At 42.3% G+C, this 25,081-nt stretch overlaps 1 protein-coding gene across 18 annotated transcripts in view; it reads right to left on the bottom strand.

Annotated features, from left to right (window-relative positions):
- FNBP1 (formin binding protein 1) overlaps positions 1–25,081 on the bottom strand; it is a 315,711-nt gene that overhangs the window by 104,908 nt on the left and 185,722 nt on the right. For all 18 annotated transcript variants that reach the window (XM_089669062.1, XM_089669051.1, XM_089669049.1 and 15 more), the window contains exons 5-6: positions 20,048–20,110; positions 14,386–14,490 (exon numbers count right to left, since the gene is read on the bottom strand). In XM_089669062.1, coding sequence (XP_089525188.1) covers positions 14,386–14,490; positions 20,048–20,110 — 168 coding nt within the window. The remainder of the gene's footprint in view (positions 1–14,385; positions 14,491–20,047; positions 20,111–25,081) is intronic.

Here is a 25,081-nt window from a genome sequence, read left to right as displayed (position 1 = left end):
GGATTATACCTTTAATGTCACAAGACCTTGATCAGATAATTTCCAGTAAGCTGATCATATTTACCTAACGATTTCTTACAAAAAGGTAAAGGATGAGTACGAGTCTGTGAGCGGCATCACAATAATGATTCATCGTAGTATAGAAACTGGCATTCGCAAGTGTGCAGTGAGCAGGAGACGTAGATGGAAGGAGATCATGTCTCCGCGCAGCACATCGCACCGGTAACCACTTCCGGAAACTTCCAGTCTTCATATGACACTAATCCATCCTGCAATACACTGTCCCTCTTCAATACTAAACAGACGTCCTTCCAGCGACATGAGGCATAGTGGCAGCTGCAGGGGGGATGGAAGCTTGAGCCTCAGGGAATATGAGCTATATATAGCAATAAACACATATACAAAGAATACACTTCATGAAATGCTGTCATTATACCTTGTACTCGGACATTGAAGTCTAACCCCGACAAACAGTCAAACGTCCAGTTTAAATATATAGATATTCACGGTTTTCCTAATTTTGAAATTCTGTATAACCAGTCTTGTGATTTACACTGACCTGCCGTGCAGACAGGCAACATACTTAGTGGCAAAATGGTTAGCACTTCCGCCTGGCAGGGTCGTTTGTTATCCCAACCACGGCACCACCTGCCTGGAGTTTGCATGTTCTCCCTGTGCCTGCATGGGTTTCCTCGAGGTACTCCAGTCTCCTCCCACACTCCAAAGACACGCTGGTAGGTTAATTGGCTCCTGTCTAAATTGTCCCTAGTATGTGTATGTATGAATGTAGGTTAGAGACCCCTTGATGTGAATGTACAATATATATGTGAAGCACTGCGTAAATTGATGGTGCTATATAAGTACCTGAAATAATTATTATTAAACAGGATTTATATAGCGCCAACAGTTTGCTCAGTGCCTTACAATATAATGGGAGACAATACAGCAACAATACAGTTCAATACAAGAGGGATAGGTGGGCCCTGCTCCTTGGAGCTTACAATCTAGGAGATACTTTTTATTTTTTATTTCAGGTACTTATAAAACGCAGTCAATTTACACAGTGCTGTACAATCACATCAGTCCCTAACCATCAAGGGGTGTACAATCTAAGGTCCCTAACTCACATTCATATACAAGGGCCAATTTTAGACAGGATCCAATTAACCTACCAGCATGTCTTTGGAGTTTGGGAGGAAACTGGAGTACCCGGAGGAAACCCACGCAGGCACAGGGAGAACATGCAAACTCCAGGCAGGTGGTGCCGTAGTTGGGATTCGAACCAGCGACCCTAGTACTGCCAGGCGGAAGTGCTAACCATTTAGCCAATGTGCTGCCCATACTTCTGTTCTATTTGACAATGTAATGTCTGAGGTCATAACTCATTAAAAATCCTGGTATTATTCCACACTTGGGAAGTCGCAGATGGCGTCTACAGTAAGTGGCTGTTAGCAGCTGGACTCAGGTAACCGCTGATGCTTTCTTGCATCTGCGTTTATGCACACATGCATGTATGACATATTCTCAGCAAGGGAGAATGTCACCAGCACACTGAGGATCACCAATATGGGTCCAAACGTTTTAATAAACGATCACATAGTTACAGAAAGGCAACGTTTTGGAGTCTCGCAGGACCCCTTCATCAGGCAATGGAGACTCCGAAACGTTGCCTTGCTGTAACTGTGATCGCTTATTAAAACTTTTGAACCCATATTGGTGATCCTCGGTGTGCTGGTGACATTCTCCCTTGCTGATTCTGTTCGGTTCCAGCCGACTGTCGCTGCAACACCCACTTATACACACAGCCATTTTTAATGCTGGAACGTGTGCGTTTGGATTGTACACTGACATATTCTCAGAACGCAAACGTCAGTTCGCAAGGCATACATCATACGCACATGTAAACGCAGATGTAAAAAAGCATCTGGTTTACCCCAGTAGGCTTTCAATGGCCATTTACTTCTATGGCTGACTGACGCACCACCCGCAGCTCCCCGGTTTCAGGAAAAACTTTGTCATTTTTATGCTGAATCAAATTTGAGTCATAAACCATCTATGTGCCCTTAGGAGGCAGTAAAGCTGAGCCAGGAAACAGCTGTGTGATCATCCTGGCTTTGCACTATGGCAGGTGTATAGAAATCAAAAGGCTGGCTGGAATACAAATCCTACGGAAGGTGAAGCTGTATATACTGTATGTATTTGAAGTGGATTTTTAGCCATTTGCCTGGATTTATAATTTAAAGCCCTGGTGCCCGACCTGTGGCCCTTTGGTATATGATGTGTGGCCTCCAGGCCACAGCAGTCTGTAGTGGGAACACTGATTACACTGTTCAACAAATTTTTATTTTTTGCCAGTTTTGGAAACAAAAGGATCCATTTCCTAATGAATTTCACATTCTGAATTCAAATATAACAATGAAATTTGTCAATTGGCTCTAGTTTTTCTGTAAACGGAAAGTTTTCTACTATAGGTGTAATGACTACATAATGCATAATAATTATACAGATAGATGTCTTTCCACAAATATAAAGCAAGTGATATTGACTACATAACAAAGCCTAAATGGCATAATATATTACATAGGATTACCAAGAAAAATTATAGCCATAAGCTAAGCTGAATCATTTTAATACTTAGGATTCTCACTAGTTTTGTCTTCAGTTTGTGTCGGTTTTGCTTCTCTTGGCTTTTCTCTTGTATTCGAGGAAAGGGCTATCTCTTACAACTGCACGTGACTACACGCTTCAGGTTCTTCCTCACTTGACTCAACCACGAAGGATTCTGGTGCTTTAGGAATTGGTAGCCCCTCTCCATGAGGAACTGGACGTATTGCCGATGGAATATTTGGATAGTGCACAGATAACTTTTTCTTCTTATTTAGCCCTTTTACAATTGGAGGCACCATACAAAAGTAACAATTACTAACATGATCTGTTGGCTCTCTCCAAATCATTGGCACAGCGAAAGGCATAGATGCCTTTTTTCCATTCAACCATTGCTCCAGTGCCGTCCCACAAGAATTGCAGCATATATGTGGTGCCCAGCTCTTGTCCTGGTCTCCTATCTTGCAGCCAAAATACAAGTTGTAGGCTTTATTAATCATTCCTGTTATCCTCCTTTTTTGTGAGATAAAAGTTATTTCACCGCAGATATAGCAAAAATTATCTGCTTTATTCACACAAGTTCGAGGCATTACTGAGTAGCCTATATAAGCATAAAACTAAATGTAAAGACGCTGTCGAACTACAATCAGCTACAGATACTGCAGCTTTTATGCAGTGAAGTGATGTAATTAAAGGCTAATATTGCATCATCTCAGTATACATGCAATTTTCTATTGGTCACCAGTATCAATTGCGCAATATGCAGCTGAAGTTGCATCATAATTTTGAATGGCTTACGTCATTAGATGGGTGAATATATCATGGAAACTAGAGCCAATCAACATTTTTTAGGGTCATTTTCGTTTTCAGCACCCCAAAATTATGTAAGATTAGCTAATTTTATGCCCAAAACTTTTTACCTGTTGAACAGTGTTAGGGACATAGCATTGATCTCTACTAGCCTCATGTAACGTGTTCCCAGTTTAACCCCTTGATGCTGAGCGCACGCAAATATGTGGCCTCTCTGCGTCTGGGCCTTGACACCAAGCGGCTGTATATTTGTGTACCATTTGAAAATACATATGTGCTGAGAGCGCGCGCCCTGCAAGCTCCCAGCACATATGTCGGTGTTTAGCGGAAAGGTCCCGATTTCCCCTTGCGATCGGGACCTTTTCCGATCATGTGACAGCAAATCACAGCGGTCACATGACCCTAAAACGCCACCCCGCCTCCCAGGGTCTGAAACCCCTTAAAGGGCCGGGAGGCGCCGGCTCAAAGGGGTTAATATTGTCTTCTGCAGCATATCTCCAGTCAAATAGGTAGCATGTCCATACTCTCTGACCCACATTTCCTCTATTAGATCTGCAGTCTCTGACAGTTCTCTCAAGCATTAAATATACTGAACATTATGTGTGATTATGGTGATGTCAGGGGTTGTAGATGAGCCCCTCATAAATCACAAGTTGACAACCATAGCCAGTCCATTTGATTTGTACATAAAAATACATGTTTTGCACTTTGTACAAATTCTATGGACTGGCTATGGGTTTTTACCATACATCTTTCTTTCTATATACTAGCCGTGAAGAAGGGGGAGGCAATTCCCCTGAAACGCGTTGGTTCTATATGTTTACTTTTATCTTCAATAAACAACTACAAAAATTCATCAAGTGAGACTTTTTGTGAACATCAGGCGCTCCTCTCCAATCACTCAAATGAGATATCAGTCATAAAGGGAGCAGATTCATAGGCTTGCATTGTGAGGAGGAGCAGTAATGCAACCACTGTGTAGTACTGCAGAGCAGGAAGCAGCGTCTGCAAATGTAATGGGCAAGTATGGCTGCCTTAAAGTGGCTGTAAACCCCAGACATCAAATATGAACAAAGCATACCCTTCTATACGTGTACTTGCCTCAATTAAGAGCACTAAGTGTAATTTCTGTCTGCGGCTGCATTCCTCTGCTATTACCGTGAATCACTACTGACAAGTTTTCATGACACCAACAGACAAATGGTGATGGGGAGGGACCTCCAGCAGAGTGACAGCCACAGCTCTGTTCCTGTGAGCTGTGTGTGTGTGTGGGGGAGGGGGGGTCTCTTCTCTCCAATCAGCTCTCAGAACTCTCCTCCCTGAGCTCTGCAGAGTGTAACTGCAGTTCTCTGCCCCCTTCTTTCTGAACTCTCAGACACACGTTATAAATTCAGCACTTTGAACCAATAAAGACAAGAGAAGACTGTAGATAGACAGGTACAACTTATGTAGGAGGATTTATTTCATCTCTGTGTATCACCTGAGGCCAGTCACTTCACTGGGTATATGTAAGGGTTTACTTTAAGTGAACCTATTTGCCCTGAATAATGTCCCGGGAATATTTAAGAGTTTACAGCCACTTTAAGTAGGTTTATTATAAACTATACTTTGAAATAATAAAAAGTCTGTATATTTCATATGCAAGCTGGTCAGCAATATCAGAATGACCCCCTCTTTAGATGCTAGCACAGAATTTTCAGTTCTATTGTATGGGGAAGGCCAGTTACAGGACCTCATTTGGCAGCTTTTTACCAACTGTCAGTTTACCCTACATTGGCATTAGACATCCATTTAAAATGCATCTATGGCCCAAATGTTTTCTTTATCAGAGGGAAGAGTTTAGACCCCGTCAGGTTTTTATTGCTGTATATGGCTTGGATATTAAAGTGTTACTAAACCCAGGACCCTGCATTCACTATATCTGGTCTCCCACAGTACACACAACATGGAAATACAATTATTTTAGTAAATATACACTGCTAAATACCTTTTCCCATCAGCAGTTGTGTGACTTCTATCAGTGTCCAGTAGAGCATTAGTTAAAGCTTGTAGAAGGAGTTTTCATTTCTCCCGATTGTCCTATGAGGCTACAGGGCCACTGACCCTCTGTCTGAGCAGCGATGATTGGCCGTGTGCTGATCACATGCACCCTCCCAAGGAGTAAAAAAAACTCTCTAGCAATACACACCAAACCGAGCATGTGCAGCTTGCTCCCAATGCTCTGTTTTATCAGCAGATGGATTGGGAACAATGGAAGGGGAGGGAAAGAGAAGACAGAATCAAAACAATGCAAAGAATTAACCACTTATGTTCAACAATGAGTATATCAAGCATGCTTTACTGCATATACAGAATGATTTTACTATTGTGGGTTTAGTAACATTTAAATTTCACGTTCTCTTTTTGTTCTGGTGACTGTTGTTACTAGGCCAGAAGGTTTAAGAAGACCAAAATGTATGGTTGTCACTAAATCATAAAGCATACGCCGGTGTCCCCATTAGCAGATTACTTCCAAGCTTCTAACATCAGCATTATAATACCAATATAAACAATAGCTACCCTTGACATTCCAATATACTTTCCTAGATTGTAAGCTCCAAGGATCAGGGCCCACCTATCCCTCTTGTATTGAACTGTATTGTTGCTGTATTGTCTCCCGTTATATTGTAAAGTGCTGAGCAAACTGTTGGCGCTATAGAAATCCTGTATAATAATAATAAACTTATTTAAAAAAAAAAAATCTCTTCATTTTGTGAGTTCTGCCTGTCTGCTGGTTGTCTATTTCCACAGCTTCCTGGATTCCCTGCATGCTTTGCAGGTTCTCCTTTGCCCCTTACTTTCCATTTGTAAGGACTACATATCCCATGGTACCTTGCTGCCTGCAAGCAGTGACTCCTGTACTGACTTTGCCCCCTGAAACTCCTCCTCTCAGCACCTCTGTAGTTCAGAAGGCAGGCTTTGTGAAATATGTGACACTGCAGTGCTAATCACAGGACACTGAATTCAAGGAAATAAATGTGTGGGGTCTTTACAAACTTAAAGATCATTTGGAATAATAACAGGAGGCTATAAATAATTGAAATACAATGTGGAAATGAATATGATTTACATTATGACTAGAGATACACTTAAGGCATCTCTAAGCGCCAACTTTGCCTAGGAAGTCTTTGTAAAATGTACTTGTGGTGTCATATCTACGTAATGTGAAATCAATCCCTGAACTACTCATTTTATTTAGTAAACACTGCAACCTTGCTGAAGTCGGAGATCTCAATCTGAATTCTTTGTAACCCAGTGCAACCAGAGTCCAGAGAGCACCTTACAAGGTCACATTCCAAGGTAGGTTGGAATCTGCATAGGAGACAGCAAAGAGCCCTCTCTTTGGGCTGGTTCACATCAGGAATCTCGCAGGTATGTGATTCACATGCAGTGTGGTACAATTTGAGTCCATTTATTTTAAAAAAGCACTGCAACCGGAACACACGGTACTTCTGTCCAATCCAATCAGTGCAGACAGACACAGTGCATTAGTGACCTGTGTTGGGGTTGTCATTAACTTAAAGTGGTTGTAAAGGCTCAAGGTTTTTTACTTTCATGCATTCTTTGCATGAAAGTAAAAAAACGTCTGTGTGCAGCAGCCCCCCCAAAACTTGCCTGAGCTCCATCTCGATTCAACGATGTGCAGGAAAGCAGCAAATCTTCGGGGTCTCTCCCTTCTCATTGGATGAGACAGCAGGGGAGCCATTGTATTGAAATGGTGGAAGACTCTGGACAGGGGGGTTCTGAAGGGGGTTTGGGGACTCTGCGGACCTGTAGGGAATTCTGGACCCATCTGGGAGCAACTGTGGGGGATGAGGTCTCTGGAGAGGGCTGTGGGTCTCTCCAGGAGGTTGGGAGATCATCAGGGACATTGTGGTAGGCTGGAGTGCAGTGCAGGGACTGGGAGGAACTGTGAAACACTTTTGGAGGTTGGGGACACTATGGGAGGCTGGAGTTTCTGCAGCAAGCTAGGGGCACTGGAGGGGGTTGGGGGGTATTGTGAGGGCTAAGAGTTCTCAGGGGGCACTGTAGGAGGTAGAAGGACACAATGGACCACCATAGAAGGTTGGGTGGCACTATGTGAGCTGGGAGGCACTGTAGGAGACTAGGGGATCTGCAGGTTTCTGGAGCCCCAGGAGGAAGGAGGCTGTGGCCTTGTGGTTGAGAATCACTGCACTAGAGCCCTGGTTGGATGATACCATAGAAGGTTGGGTGGCACTATGTGAGCTGGGAGGCACTGTAGGAGACTAGGGGATCTGCAGGTTTCTGGAGCCCCAGGAGGAAGGAGGCTGTGGCCTTGTGGTTGAGAATCACTGCACTAGAGCCCTGGTTGGATGATACTCTTCCATGTAGGCCTTCCAAGGTTTAATTAAAATTATAAATGGAGTGCGTCTTTACGAGTCCAAGGAAACAACAAAATGGTATCCGTGTCCAGGACTCCTAATGAGTGACAGGATCACGCGGAAATACTCAATAGCAATGTGATTATGTGATTTCATCCAGAAACAATCGGGTGTTATATGTCCATCTGAACAGAGTCTTCTTCTGAATGAAATGCTTCTAGAACTTCAGGGCATGTCACACGCTCCATCCGAAGGCTGACCCGGCTGCTGTTCCCTGGCACACAGGGACAGACGCCTATCACAGGCCCTGTTCTGCAGGCAGGAGCTGCCACCACAATTATTGTGATGACCTCCTGCTAAATGCTGCTTAGAGATAGCAGGAAAACCGCGGCAGAGCTCATTCAAATAAGTGGCTTTCCTCAGCATGCAGAAGCATGTCTGAAGAAGAAGAAAAGATGTGGTTTTAATCATAATGAGTTTTAATTGTGCCAAGTGTATTTGTATGTTGAAAGCAAAGAAACAAACTAGTATGCAAGGAAAGGCATTAAGGACTGATTCACACCATCAGCCATGCTAATTGCACGACAAGGAAAAAAAGTTTTGCCTACTCTAAATGAAATATGTCATGCTGGCTTCTATTTCTGACCTTTCCTTCTGAAATTGCTATTTGCCTGGCTTTCTTGCTGGCCCACATTAACCACTTCAGCACTAGTCATTTTTTTGCTATTCAGCACTGCGCTACTTTAACTGGTAATTGTGAGGTTATGCACAGCTGAACCCAAACAAAATTTATATATTTTTTAAACACAAATAGGGCTTTCTTTTATATTTTATCACCACTAGATTTTTTTTATTTGTTGTTTTATAGCAGAAAGTACAAAACCTTTTTTCTTTTCAAAATTTTCGGTCTTTTTTCATTTATGTCCCATAAAAAAAATTAAAACATCACATTTCTACATGCTTGGTAAACATAAAATCCCAATAAGTGTATATTGATTAGTTTGCATGAAAGTTACAGTGTCTACAAACTATGGTATATATAGTGGAATTTGTTTTTTTTTCATATATATGGCAATGATCAGCTGTGACTGTGATAGTGCGGCGTAGGAACTGACTGACACTGACATCTCCAGTGACACTTAATACAGTGATCAGTGATAATACTATACATTGTCACTGTACTAATGACACTGGCTGGAAGGGGTTAACATCTCAGATAATCAAGGGGTTAAGTGTATGCCTGACAAGTGTTGTGTATTGTGTGCTGAGATTGTTCCCTCTTTTACATAGCCATGTGCTAATTAACAGGGGGCTCTGTGACAGCTGATCAGCAGGTCCAGGCCATGCATCATCGGTAGGGACCTGCTGACAAACTCCTGCTGTGTACAATCACAGTGGTAGTTGTCAGGCGGGGGCGCACGTGCCCTGTACCCAGAAGAGGCCATCAATGTACAGGTACGTCGCTGTGCTGTACAGGCTGGCCGCTGATTGTGGACAAGCGGACCACAAGTGGTTAAAGTAATTGTAAAGTTTGTATTTTTATCAATACAAAAAGCATGGTCTACTTACCTGCTCTGTGTAATGGTTTTGCACTAAGCAGTCCTGATTCTCCTCTTCTGGGGTACCCTGCCAGCGCTCTGGGCTCCACACCTTCCCCCACCAAGTGCCCCCATAGAAAGCTATTTGCAATAGTAGCACTTGTGTGTGCTCGCTCCCAAGCCCTGCTCTGTGTGTCCAAAAGAGACACAGAACCGGGCTTCGCACCACCCCCTACTTCTTGGCTCAGGCTCTGATTGACAGCAACGAGAGCCAAGGGCTCCTGCTGCTGTATCTGAGCCAATGAGGAGCCAGAGAGTCTGGGGGGTCAATTCACAAAAGGTTACCGCATGTGATAACACTGTCACGTTACTCATTTGCATAAATTATGGCATGCGGTAACAAAATGTCCGATTCACAAAAAAAAAAAAACTATTCTTCGGTATTTAACGCAAAATAAAAAATGTGTCGGTAAATACCGCAAAAGACAAAACAAAACATGTGGTAAGCTGTAAGGTCCAATTCACAAATAGAACAGAAAGTAAAAAAAGATCCAATATTTATCACCAAGGTTTTGCTGGCGGGTCTGGTATGGATATTAAGTGGAACCCCACGCCAATATTTAAAGAAAGATGGTGTGAGGTTCCTCCCCACATGCCATTTTTTTTTTTCATGTTAGTGTGGGGTTCCCCCAAAATCCATACAAGACCTAAGGGCTGTTTTTTGTTTCTGTTTTTTTTTTTTAAATTGTGGTGTGAGTTTTTCCTTGACACCGACCGTATGCAAATATGCGGCCTCTCGGCAGCTGTGCCTTGACGTCGAGAAGCCACATATTTGTGTATCATTTCAAAACACGTGCTGAGAGCACCCGCTCCCAGCACATACAGTCGGGTCCATAAATATTGGGACAACGACACAATTCTAACATTTTTGGCTCTATACACCACCACAATGGATTTGAAATGAAACGAACAAGATGTGCTTTAACTGCAGACTGTCAATTTGAGGTTATTTACATCCAAATCAGGTGAACGGTGTAAGAATTACAACTGTTTGCATATGTGCCTCCCACTTTTTAAGGGACCAAAAGTAATGGGACAATTGGCATCTCAGCTGTTCCATGGCCAGGTGTGTGTTATTCCCTCATTATCCCAATTACAATGAGCAGATAAAAGGTCCAGAGTTCATTTCAAGTGTGCTATTTGCATTTGGAATCTGTTGCTGTCAACTATCAAGATGAGATCCAAAGAGCTGTCACTATCAGTGAAGCAAGCCATCATTAGGCTGAAAAAACAAAACAAACCCATCAGAGAGATAGCAAAAACATTAGGCGTGGCCAAAACAACTGTTTGGAACATTCTTAAAAAGAAGGAACGCACCGGTGAGCTCAGCAACACCAAAAGACCCGGAAGACCACGGAAAACAACTGTGGTGGATGACCAAAGAATTCTTTCCCAGGTGAAGAAAACACCCTTCACAACAGTTGGCCAGATCAAGAACACTCTCCGGGAGGTAGGTGTATGTGTGTCAAAGTCAACAATCAAGAGAAGACTTCACCAGAGTGAATACAGAGGGTTCACCACAAGATGGAAACCATTGGTGAGCCTCAAAAACAGGAAGGCCACATTAGAGTTTGCCAAACGACATCTAAAAAAGCCTTCACAGTTCTGGAACAACATCCTATGGACAGATGAGACCAAGATCAACTTGTACCAGAGTGATGGGAAGAGAAGAGTATGGAGAAGGAAAGGAACTGCTCATGATCCTAAGCATACCACCTCATCAGTGAAGCATGGTGGTGGTAGTGTCATGGCGTGGGCATGTATGGCTGCCAATGGAACTGGTTCTCTTGTATTTATTGATGATGTGACTGCTGACAAAAGCAGCAGGATGAATTCTGAAGTGTTTCGGGCAATATTATCTGCTCATATTCAGCCAAATGCTTCACAACTCATTGGACGCCGCTTCACAGTGCAGATGGACAATGACCCAAAGCAGACTGCAAAAGCAACCAAAGAGTTTTTTAAGGGAAAGAAGTGGAATGTTATGCGATGGCCAAGTCAATCACCTGACCTAAATCCAATTGAGCATGCATTTCACTTGCTGAAGACAAAACTGAAGGGAAAATGCCCCAAGAACAAGCAGGAACTGAAGACAGTTGCAGTAGAGGCCTGGCAGAGCATCACCAGGGATGAAACCCAGCGTCTGGTGATGTCTATGCGTTCCAGACTTCAGGCTGTAATTGACTACAAAGGATTTGCAACCAAGTATTAAAAAGTGAAAGTTTGATTCATGATTATTATTCTGTCCCATTACTTTTGGTCCCTTAACAAGTGGGAGGCACATATGCAAACTGTTGTAATTCCTACACCGTTCACCTGATTTGGATGTAAATACCCTCAAATTAAAGCTGACAGTCTGCAGTTAAAGCACATCTTGTTCGTTTAATGTTGTTCGACCCAAAGGGCCTGGTATAGATGGGGGGCCCCACACTAATTTTTTATCATTTGTAATTGCTAGCATGTTTTGTTTACATTCCGCTGTCAGTGGGATCCGTTGTTGAGGACGCCGTGGCTGGCTTCCTTAACAATCAGCTACCGTGCGATAAATTACCGCATGAAAATATCCGGTAATTACCACAATAACTATATTTTACTGCATGAGTTATTTACTGCAAAATTCTTAGTGAATTGAACACTTGCAAAAAAATGTACTGCATGCGTTATTTTACCGCATTTTTTCAGTCGTTATTTAACTCTTCGTGGATTGATCCCTGGATCGTGATTGGGCTCAGGTTTGTATTTAGGGGGGCTGTGGGGGGAAGCTGCATGCAAAAGATTTTTTTTTGCTGTACTCCCTAACTAGCAGAGTAAGGTAAAGAACCTTCTGTTTTTACAACCACTTTAACTCTCTGACCTAGAGCAACTAACCAAATAAAGATTTATTACTCATCTCAGACACTTGTTCCAGGTCAATAATTCAGAAAATGCTGAAGAAATGCAGGCAGTCAGACCAACAGCCAAGAAGCAAGCGTTTTTCAGAAGCAGGCCAACTTCTCCCCATAGCAAGTTTACTTCACGTGAAACAATTAGACTGCAAATGGACAGTGTACCAGGTACACAGCAGCTAAATGCATTACCAGTCAATCTCTGTACACAGCCTGATTGAGCACAAATATTGATGACTTATTTAAAAGGTACATCATCCTTGTATCCTAGATTCATTACCTAGCTAGTTGGTGACCTGCAAAAGAGCAGATCAGACGTCAGACTGCCTGGCTGCATACTTGTCTCAGGTCAGAAGCTCTTCAAGAAATAAAAGAAGGACCAGGATGACAACCCGAGGAACTACAAGTGATGCTACAGATTCAGCCTGTAATATTAAAGTCAGTCAAAGAGTGAATCTCAACAGGTTCAGCGGGGACCGGATGAGATTTGATCCATCTATGGGCAGGCTGGTTGTACTGAAGATGATCCATCGATCGCCTTCAGTACAACCAACCTGTTGGGTATACGCAATCATTGCCGGAGGCCATAATCACTAGCAGTGATCATTGTCTTCTGATGGCCAGGAAGCCTCTGGGAGGTATCAAGCATTACTGCATCATTTATGGGTTGCTTTAAGGCACAGGTGTCAAACTGGCGGCCCTCCAGTTGTTGCCAAACTACAAGTACCATGAGGCATTGCCAGACTGACAGTTACAAGCATGACTCCCAAAGGCAGAGGCATGATGGGACTTGTAGTTTCGCAATAGCAGGAGGGCCACCAGTTTGATACCCCTGCTTTAGGTTCTATTCACACCACATGTGGTGGGACTGCGTTGGACGGCTATTCCAGCAAAGTTCCACTGCATGTCAAGGCACAATGCTTTGTCTCCATATCTGACTGGTTTATTTATTTATTACAGATACTTGTATAGCGCCATCAATTTACGCAGCACTTAACATATAGATATTTTCTACATTCATCCCTAACCCTCAAGGAGTGTACCCTAACTTACAGTCATACATACACATACTAGGGACAATTTCGACAAGATCCAATTAACCTACCAGTATGTCTTTGGAGTGTGAGAGGAAACCGGAGTACCCGGAGGAAACTTACGCAGGCACAGGGAGCACATGCAAACTCCAGGAAGGTGGTGCTGTGGTTTGGATTCGAACAAACGACCCGAGTACTGCCAGGTGGAAGTGCTAACCATTTAGCCACTGTGCTGCCCCTCACACCATTGCATCATGGTGGTGTGTGATGAAAAAAGTACTGCATGCAGTAACTTTTTTAATTGAGCACAGTGTGAGGCCATCCACATGGCTGGCAATTTGTGTGTAATCCCAATAAAGTTTATTTATTAAAAAAAAAAAAAGGGAACAGTTCGATGTGCCAAGATCGGCACATAATCACTGCGCTAACCTCAGCCGGACTGGACTGCACACCAGACACTGCACTGTTCCATGCTCTACGTGTGAATGGACAATGTCCATTCACATGAGCACAGCTTAGGAGCCAGACTACTCAAGTGCCGTCACAGCAAGAGGCTTGCTATAGGGGGCCCTTGACAGGGGGGAGGAGCCAGGACGCAGTTGGGGGACCCAAAAAGAAGAGGATCGTGGCTGCACAGATCAGGTAAGTATAATATGTTTGTTATTTCATAAAAAATTACAACCTTTAGAATTACTTTAATGACATTAAAATCAAACGTGGAGATTGTGGACTGCTTGTATTGCCTATGACAACTGTGCACACCTGGGAGCTCAAATACACAGATATAAACAACACAGTCTCAGCAGAAACCAATAGCGTCTTTCTATCCAGAACTAAAAGGAGTGTTGAACCCCTGTTAGGTTTTTATTGCTGTCTGTACTACTGTTGGGGAGAATCACACTCTCTATTTGTCCTGGTGACTATTGTCAAGTGATGATCAATATAACATTTTACAGCTGACACTTGAACAGGAAGAGAGAAATTATACTTTATAGATTGGTTTAGGGTGGACTGACCTATTGCTACATAAAAAAACCCACAAAAAGTAATATCTATTAAACATCTTTCTTACTTTTTCCACATCTGCTTTTGTCACGTTGATGTCAGCATCCATCTTTTCAAAATATTGCTGCGCCCGGTCAGCCTCCTTACAATCCCTCTCAAATCTTCTTTTACTCTTTAAATGAAAAGGAAAACATTTTTATATTAGACATAAATGAATGCAGAAAGCATACCAACACTTTCTTTTTTATCCTACAAAGAAAAAGTGCCAGCAAACAAAAACATTGAAAGTATAGGGAAATTTTGTTCAGAATGGTTTGTGCTGTGGTTAGAGAGTGAGCGATAATACTTGTATGTCAGATCACTTCCACCAATGTAAGAGATATATTGTTGTAAGAGTTGGGAGTAGTTTCATAGATTCAGCAGCATTTAGGGACCATAAAGGTCCCCTTCCATTTTCATATTTAGGCCCCTTTCACACATACTTACAAAGTCTGGCTGAAAAAAGACAAAAAAAAAAAGTGATCCTATACCCACAGTTGATCCAGAGGAAGGCAAAAAATCCCAGCAAAGCAATTCTATATTCCCTGGATCAACTTTACCTATAAATGTTAGATACACAGAATATAACTGGATACTAAGAACACGGGGCGGACTCCATTTTGATCAGCAGGGGATCTGTCTGCTGATCCCCTACTGATCAGCACAGAGCGGGCAGATGACAGGTCCATGTCCGCTCAGTTTATGCAGAGCTTCACAGACAGAGCCGTTCTGGATACAAATGGAGAAACAGAAAAAGGGCGCACCGACCTAGTGCATTATCTTTTAAAATAATTTATTAAAGAAACAAAAATAGGTATCATACTCACAATGGACATAATAACACAGGCATGTCAAACTGAACAAGGTGTATGATCCAAACAACATCTGAGTCCATACGATGGAACCCTGGATGACCAACTGGCTAACGCGTTTCGAGGACACAACCTCTTCCTCTGAGGAAGAGGTTGTGTCCTCGAAACGTGTTAGCCAGTTGCTGTTTCTCCATTTGTATCCAGTGTATTCGGACCACCCCGGTCTGTTGAGGGCAGCAAGCAGTGCATATTCCAGAAAATTCAAGAACATTCCTATTGGGTCTACTGAGTCCTTTCCTACCGCAGGAGCAAAGTGTTTGTTGTGTTGGAGAGCCCGTTCTGCTCTATGGGCAGCTGGGAGGGGGTTTGCTTAATGGGGAGCTTAGTTTTTTATTTTTTTTATTAAAAAAAGTTTTATTTTTACACTGTTACACTGACCCTTTACATTTCTTGTGACGGCTATAAAAATTAAAAAGAAAAAAAAATTAAACATCCTTTGTGATAGCAATTAAGCATGACAGGTCCTCTTTATGGAGAAATCTGGGGTCTAGAAGACCCCAGATCTCTCATCTACCCTTGAAAGCATGAAATATTAAAAAAAAAAAAAAAGAAAAAGGCTCTGTTTATATCTGCCCTAACTGGAAGTGATGAAATACTCTATGATCAGTCAGCGGAATCGGTGGATTGGATACTGGGCTTCCAGATTGCACGGGAAAGGCATTGGGCAGTGGGCAGTGGGCGACCCCCCCCCCATCAAACTTTAATGAAGAAATGCTGTTACAAGCAAGGTGTCCAGACTGACACCAGTATAGGCAGCGTGTGTAATGAATACAAGCGACTCAGACCCATCATGGAGCGGATGAGGACATCGATGACACAAAGCTTAGGGCGGTGCCATTGGATGTGACTTTCAGCACGCTCCTGGTCTGTTTGCACATTGCATGTGCATGTTTAGCTGGGTCTGAGTCGCTTGTATTCATTACACACGCTGCCTATACTGGTGTCAGTCTGGACACCTTGCTTGTAAGTGCATTTCTTCATTAACCACTTCCCGACCGGCCGTTGCATATAAACGGCCGGGCGGTGGCAGTGCAGGGTCGGGTGGCCGTTTATGAACGGCCTCCCCGCACCCTGCTTGTGCGCGCTCCCTGGGAGCGCGCAGCACCGCGATCCGGTGCCCGCTGTGTCCTCCGGACACAGTGAAACACCGATTGTCGGACGGGACCTCTGTACGAGGTCCCGATCATGTGATCACTGATTGGCCAATCAGTGATCACATGCAAAGTAGTAAGCAAGATGTCACTTGTGACATCATTGCTTACTACGTGTGAAATCTGTGAATGATCACAGAGGTCACATGGTACAAGGCTATTCACAACAGCCTTGTAACATGTGACAAGCTGTGGCCAATCACAGCTCACTCAGTACTTCTCAATGAGTGCAACAATGCACACAGAGAGAAAGAGAAATGATTGCTTTTACATCCTATATGGGTGTAAAAGCAATCAGTGTAAAAAAAAAAATAAAAATCTTCATCACCCCCCACAAGTAATACAGTGTCACCATGGTGACACTGTACTGCTAGGGTGACAGTATGTAAAAAAATAAAAATAAATAAATAAAAAATAAGATAAAAAAATAAGATAAAAATGTAAAAAAAAATGTTTAAAAATTATAATTTTTGGTTCTAAACTAATTTGGCTTTTTTTTTTTTGTTACTAAAAAAATAATGGAATAAATTTTGGCAAAGATTTATGATGAAATCTTATTTATTTGCAAAATTTTATAAAAAAAACACTTTTGTTCAAAATTTTTGGACTTTTTCATTTACATAGCAAAAAAAATAAAAATCCCAGCGGTGAATAAATACCACCAAAATAAAGCTTTATCTGTCTCAAAAAAATGGTAAAAAATTAATTTGGGTACAGTGTTGCATGACTGCGCAATTGTCATTCAAAGTGTGATAGCGCTGAAAGCTGAAAATTGCCCTGGTCAGGAAGGGGGTAAAAGTGTCCGGTCTGGAAGTGGTTAAAGTTTGATGTTTTTTAAAACATACTGCACCATGATTGTTCACTTTTTTCTTTCGAGTGACGGTCTGATCATCTCTCAGTTTGGATACTAAATCACCTTTTGGAGTGGATTTTCAGCTTTGTAGCACATCATCTGTTGGAGTTCATCCCTCATTTCTTCAGTGTTGCTGTCACCATATTAATCATTGCTCCCAGAACAACAAGTACTACATGCTGGTTTTTCAACAATCAGCATATTACTCTGGTGAGTTCTATTTAACCATTTTTGGTGGTGGATTCACTTGGTGATTAATTATTTTGGACATTATTGATTATTTGAAATTTTGGACTTTTTCGTTTTTGCTGGATTTTATTTTGATTTAAAATATTTTCTTATTGCTTTGTTACATTTTTTGTTACACTTTTGTATGTATTTAAGCGCAACCTATTGTTTTGAAGTGTTCTATTAGTGCAATTTATTTTTATATCTGCACAGTTTTTATTTGCATGATTTTATTTTTATGATTTTATTTTTATAATGGGGGGGGTCTGGTTTATGAAATTGCTGAGCGACTGTAACACAAACAGAGGCTTCAAGAAGAAGTATCTACTTGTCAGCGCAGGAAATGGCTTCTAGAGGAAGTGCTTGTCACCAAAAAACAATTCTGCACTAGCTCTCTGCAGACTGTCAGACAGGCGGTCAGCTGAGGTCTGTTACTGGGAATCTAGATTGGTTTATGTTACCCGCCATAACACCCGTCTACCTGCAACCTGCCTGGCAGCATCAATAGAATGTGCAATACATGAACCGCTGGCTGCTCACTGCTCAATACACAAAAGTGTACAGAGAAAGTCCATGGCTGCCTTCCTCCACCCCATTCACCAGATATCCACAGCAGGCCATGTTTGCAGCATTTCCGTAATGCATTTAACTTAATCTGCCTTATTGAGTTACAGCATGGGGATTCAAAGTCAGATCTCTCACGGGGGAATGACAGGATGCGAGCAATCAGTTGTCCTCGCCAGAAAACATCCAGTACTGCTATCACCCGGCCTTCAAAGTGGAGCTCCAAACAAATATAAAAAACATTATTTATTTCTAGCCATGTTTACATAAAAAGTGTTAAAGTGCTTGTATACCTCAGACGTGAAATATGAACAAAACATATCCCTCTATAGTGTTTACTTGTCTCAATCCAGAGCACTGAGTGTCATTTCTGTCCGCTGCTTTGTTCCTGTGCTATCAGCATGAATCACTTCTGACAAGTTTTTCTGACACCAAGAGAAAAAAGGGGATCGGGCAGGGAGTGCCAGCACACAGCCTGTGATTGAAAGCCTCAGCTCTGTTCCTTCCTTCCTTCCTTTCTTCCTTGCAACTCTCCTCACTGAGTGTATTATCTTCAGCTCTCCGCCTCCTTTATCTGACAGTTCAGGAAAGCTGGATTCTGAACAGAGGTACAGAAGAGAAGGCTGCAGATATACAGGTACAACTTATGTAGGAGGATTTGTTTCATCTCTGTACATCACCTGAGGCCAGTCACTTCACTGGGGGTGAGGGTTTACAACCACTTTAAAGTGATACTAAATCTTTAGGTTTTTTTTTTTTTTTTTTTTAAATAAACATGTTATACAGGCCTGCTCTGTGCATTGGTTTTGCAGAGAGCAGCCCTGATCTGCTTTTTCTCGGGTCCCCCAGCTGGTGATTCTGGCCCTTTCCCCCCTTGTCAAGTATCCCCAGAGCAAGCTGCTTGCTGTGAGGGTACTCGTGTGAGCTCACTCATGAGCCAGCTCTGTGTGTCTATGGGACACACCCAGCATGGTTCAGTTGTGCCTCCAGCTCCCTCTTCACTGGCTGTGATTGAAAGCAGCGGGCTCCAATGGCTCCCACTGCAGTGTTCCACCCAATGAGGAGGGAGAGACCTAAAGAGCCGAGGATCCCATGCACATCGCTGGATTGTGATGGGGCTCAGGTATGTATAAGGGGGGCTGAGGAGGGAGCTGCATACTGAAGGTTTTTTACCTTCATGCATAAACGGCATGAAGGTATAAAACCTTCCACCTACAGAAGCACTTTAACACTTCCCTCCCCCACAAACTGACCATGTTACTGTCTGCTCTGCCTCCTGTGCCCCTTCATCCAGAGTGGGGGCACTCTAGTACAGGAGATGTGTTACTGGCCAGATGACAGAAAGAAAAACTAAAAAAAAAAGAAAACTAATGCAGCCACTGCATTTAATGATTAAGCTGCAATATACTATATTTTTGGTTTGGGGTTTAATACCACTTTAAAAGCAGTGCATCTACACAGAGGTCCAGGACTTGGCCGTGCTATTGGGCAGTGACGACTGACTTCCAAGAATTAAAAATCTTTCGAGAGGTAAAATGTTTTTTTTATATTCATCTTTAGAGATCATTCACACAACTGACACCGGTCTGGTTGCTGGTGTGCACTCTGAAAGGAGCTGCGCCAGTGCATTGTAATGATGCATCACACTGGTTTTTGTTTTTTTTTTCCAACTTTATCAAAATGGCACAAAGTGACATTCCCATTCCCTTTATGCACCACTGTGTGTTGTGATGCAGTGTATTGTGTGGTTGAAAAAATAACAGCATATCCTACTCTTTCTACACATGCCACTGTAGTGCAGTAGTGGGAAATGAACTCATGAGGCTCAAAGCAAATGTTGGTCCATGTGCTGGGACTGTGTTGGGCAAGGATGCCCAGTGCAGCCCAATGCATATGATTTAAATGGGTCCTTAGTTGTCTGCCTGGAGGACCAGCAATTACAGCCGTCATTAGTGCCTCTCCGCCCTCAGGGAGATTCCTGTGACCCCGGGCCCCAGTGCTGACCTCTCTTCCCTTTCTTACCGATTCAAGCTGTTTCCAGCAGGTCTCAATGTGCTGCTGTGCCTTGCGACCTTCATGGAAGTTCTGCGGGAGGAAAAGAGAGACAATTAATACAAGAAACATAGGAAACTACATGGGCTCTGGACATACAGCAATTGTTTACAAAACATCAGAGATCATAGAAGCAGGCCCATTGTTGTCATGATATATATATATATATATAGCAGATTGTACCTGATCTCTGCCATGGCATAGGATAAAAGACCCCCTCCCCCCCACCTGTCACTACAATGGTGCATGCTATTAATAGGAATCCACCTTACAAAGACAAAAAAGACGGCTGTCCTAGGGTACATCTGTAGATATTATTACATCTGGCTATTGATTATAATACAGGATTTATATAGCGCCAACAGTTTGCTCAGCACTTTACAATATAACGGGAGACAATACAGCAACAATACAGTTGAATACAAGAGGGAAAGGAGGGCCCTGATCCTTGGAGCTTACAATCTAAGGCTAATGAGTACATGTTGTTAAAGTACATGTAGCTGATTGACATTGGGGCTCATGCACATGTGTGCACGCTATTTACTCAGCATCTTACCGCCCCCCTTTTACACCAATAGAGATGGGGCCCTGGTCCAATATCTGATCAGGGAAATATTCACTGCCAGATTACATTTGTTATATACACCTTAGGTGTAAGCTTAGGGGTGTATATAGCGACAGCACTTGGGGGCCCCTGTAACCTGTTCAGGGGGCCCACTTATAGCTCCCCTTTATTTCTCTCTCCGTGTTTTCTCTTTTCATTATAAGCTGCATGTCACATTGCTTCACATCCTCATTTCTGTTCCTTTTTGTATTGGGGGAGAAGTGATGGGTAAATGTCTGTTTCTAAATGTGTCATGGCCAAAATTATACCTACCAACTTACTGGGGGGTGGACTTTTTTTTTTTTTTTTTAAAACAAGGATCTCAATCTACTTGTCCCTTATGACAAAAAAAAAATGTATTCCTCCAGGTTACCATCGCACACAGAGGCACCTGGCTGCTCAGTACAAGTCATGCTGAGCAGCCCAATGAAGCGCTGGTGTCCACTCCATAGGGCTCCAATCACACCTGGGTGTTTTGGGATTATAGCAGAATGGCTGCGATTTTGCCCGCGATCTTAAAGTGCACTACAATTGCAAGCCGCAAGTTCAGGTGCCATTATTTTAAATCGTGTGATTTATTGCAGCAAATCACATCGCATGAAGCTTCTCGACCCAAAAGAAGCTCCTGCACTGCGTATTAGATGCCGCTGAAAATAATGGCACCTGAACCTGCGTTTTGAAATTGTATTGCATTGAGATCGCGGGTAGAATTGCAGCGGATCTGCCGCGATCCCAAAACACCCAGGTGTGAATGGAGCCTTAGTCCTGGTTTACACTGATGTGGATCAGATGCAATCTGAAAGGCATAGATTCACAAGGCATATGGAATTACATGGCTTTCTATGAAGGACATTCACATCTATGTGCGAGTTGGAGCGATGTGTTCAAAACACACACAGCATGGAGTATATAGGGGCATTCTGAGATAACTGTTCACATAGGATGCCATTCATACCTTTGTATAGAAGTGTAGGGAAGAGGATGGACAGCATTTCCAGCATATGAAGGCAGAATGAAAATCGCACCTGAACCACTGAACAACTACCTTTGACAATTGCACTGACAACTGACATGAAAATCGCACTGCATAAAGTAAACCCTGCTGCTTGCCCACACCAGATATATATATACATATATATATATATAGAGATAGATAGAGAGATAGATATAGATAGAGAGATAGATATATAGATAGAGATATATATATATATATATAGAGAGAGAGAGAGAGAGAGATAGATATAGAGAGAGAGAGAGAGAGAGAGAGAGAGAGAGAGAGAGAGAGAGAGAGAGAGAGAGAGAGAGAGATAGATAGCTAGATAGAGATATATATATATATAGATATATACATATATAAAACATTCGCATCAGTCCCTAACCCTCAAGCGGTGTACAATCTAAGGTCCCTAACTCACATTCATACATACACATACTAGGGACAATTTAGACAGGATCCAATTAACCTACCAGCATGTCTTTGGAGTGTGGGAGGAAACCGGAGCACCTAGAGGAAACACACGCAGGCACAGGAAAAACATGCAAACTCCAGGCAGGTGGTGCCGTGGTTGGGATTTTAACTAGCGACCCGAGTACTTCCAGGCAGAAGTGCTAACCATTTAGCCACTGTGCTGCCACATATATATTCTAGAATTTGAACAGATGGTTGTGTACAAGAAAATACCGTAGATAAACAGGTACAACTTATGTAGGAAGATTTGTTTCATCTCTGTGTATCACCTGAGGCCAGTCACTTCACTGGGTATATGTAACGGTTTACAACCACTTTAACTCAAAATGCCATCCAAAACATTTTCCTATTTTTAAGTTGAAACTACAGAGGTACTTCGAGGTTAACTGGATCCTGTCTAAATTGGCCCTAGTATGTGTACAGTGGGGATCGAAAGTTTGGGCACCCCAGCTAAAAATTTGTATTAATGTGCATAAAGAAGCCAAGGAAAGATGGAAAAATCTCCAAAAGGCATCAAATTACAGATTAGACATTCTTATAATATGTCAACAAAAGTTAGATTTTATTTCCATCATTTACACTTTCAAAATAACAGAAAACAAAAAAATGGCGTCTGCAAAAGTTTGGGCACCCTGCAGAGTTAATATCTTGTACTGCCCCCTTTGCCAAGTATCACAGCTTGTAAATGCTTTTTGTAGCCAGCCAAGAGTCTCTCAATTCTTGTTTGAGGTATCTTTGCCCATTCTTCCTTAAAAAAGTCTTCCAGTTCTTTGAGATTTCTGGGCTGTCTGTCACGCACTGCTCTTTTAAGGTCTATCCATAGATTTTCAATTATGTTGAGGTCAGGAGATTGTGAAGGCCATGGCAAAACCTTCAGTTTACGCCTCTTGATGTAATCCCCCGTGGATTCCGAGGTGTGTTTAGGATCATTATCCATTTGTAGAAGCCATCCTCTCTTTAACTTCAGCTTTTTTCACAGATGGCATCAAGTTACCATCCAAAATTTGCTGAAATTTTATTGAACCCATTTTTCCTTCTACTCGTGAGATGTTCCCTGTGCCACTGGCTGCAACACAACCCCAAAGCATGATTGATCCAACCCCATGCTTAACAGTTGGACAGAGGTTCTTTTCATTAAATTCTGTGCCCCTTCTTCTCCAAACGTACCTTTGCTCATTCCGGCCAAAAAGTTCAATTTTAACCTCATCGGTCCACAGAACTTGTTTCCAAAATGCATCAGGCTTGTCTATATGTTCATTTGCAAAGTTCAAACAATGATTTTTGTGGTGAGGACATAGAAGAGGTTTTCTTCTGATGACTCTTACATGAAGACCATATTTGTACAAGTATCTCTTTATAGTGGAATAGTGTACCACAACTCCAGTGTCTGCCAGATCTTTCTGGAGGGATCCTGCAGTCAAACGTGGGTTTTGAATTGTTTTTCTCACAATCCTGCGAGCTGTTCTGTCTGATATTTTTCTTGGTCTTCCAGATCTTGCTTTAACTTCCACAGAGGATATTGACATCTGAAAACGCTTTGCTATCTTTTTATAGCCTTCTCCAGCTTTGTGAGCGTCAACTATTTTCAGTTTCAGTTTTCTAGACAACTGCTTAGAAGAACCTATGGTGCTGATTGTTGGGGCAAGGTCAGACGAGTCTGGGCATTTAAAACCTTTGAGCTTGACATCACCTGGTCTTCCCAGACGATGATTGAGAACAATCCATGACACTGGCAGGTCTCAGCTTTGCAAAGGGGGCAGTGCATGCTATAAATTCTGCAGGGTGCCCAAACTTTTGCAGACGCCATTTTTTTGTTTTCTGTTATTTTGAAAGTGTAAATGATGGAAATAAAATCTAACTTTTGTTGGCATATTATAAGAATGTCTAATCTGTAATTTTATGCCTTTTGGAGATTTTTCCATCTTTCCTTGGCTTCTTTATGCACATTAATACAAATTTTTAGCTGGGGTGCCCAAACGTTCGATCCCCACTGTAAGTATGAATGTTAGTTAGGGACCTTAGACTGTACGCCCCTTGAGGGTTAGGGACTGATGTGAATGTACAATATATATGTAAAGTTCTGCGTAAATTGACAGCGCTATATAAGTACCTGAAATAAATAAATAACAGGCTAGGTGCCCCAGACCTGGTCCTCATGCAAACTATGCAAACCAAGTGAAAGCTCTGCCATTACCCTATCAGGTGTATTGCATGAAAATATGTTGATAAAGATCTTGCTAAGGCTGGCCATACACTATACAATTTTCTTGAGAATTTTGCTTTAGATTTACCAGAAAACCATATAATATGTGGTCAAACCTATACAACATTTTCAGTTGTATCCAATTAGGCATGCCCTTGCACTACATAGTTGAAGGTAAATCTAAAGGAAATTGGGCAGAAATTGGACAGGAAATTGTATAGTGTATGGCCAGCCTAAGGGGAAGAGAATGCAGGGGGATGACCTCATCAGTTTCCTGCTGCTCTTTCACTTTCTGGTCAGTAGAGTTGGCGGTAGAGCATTTAAAACCTTGTACTCCTCCTACAGACTATAACTAGAAGAAGAAAGTAGTACCTTAGATTGTACGCCCCTTGAGGGTTAGGGACCGATGTGAATGTACAAAATATATGTAAAGTGCTGCGTAAATTGACGGCGCTATATAAGTACCTGTAATAAATAAAATAAATAGTGTTGTCTGTCTTGCTGTGCTGTGGGGCAGAGCTGTGTAAATCTCAGGACTGGACAGACACAAACGCAAAATATTTGGCATCTGTATATTTAGCGTTTTGCCTGGAATTTCTGCTTTAGGTGCACTAAACTTTCCTGTTCAGCATTAATAATGGGAAGGGCGCTTGATTATTTCATTGAAGTGAGCCAAAGCAAATCAAATGACAGTAGCTTTCCCCTTGACCATCTACAGCTCCCTGTCTC

The sequence above is a fragment of the Staurois parvus genome, unplaced genomic scaffold, assembly GCF_062004578.1.
Source record: "Staurois parvus isolate SC_StPar_1 unplaced genomic scaffold, SC_StPar_1.0 ptg000068l, whole genome shotgun sequence".
In the NCBI taxonomy this organism is placed as follows: domain Eukaryota; kingdom Metazoa; phylum Chordata; class Amphibia; order Anura; family Ranidae; genus Staurois; species Staurois parvus.
The sequence above is the reverse complement of the archived record's forward strand: the minus strand, read 5'-3'. Positions and strand labels throughout refer to the sequence as shown.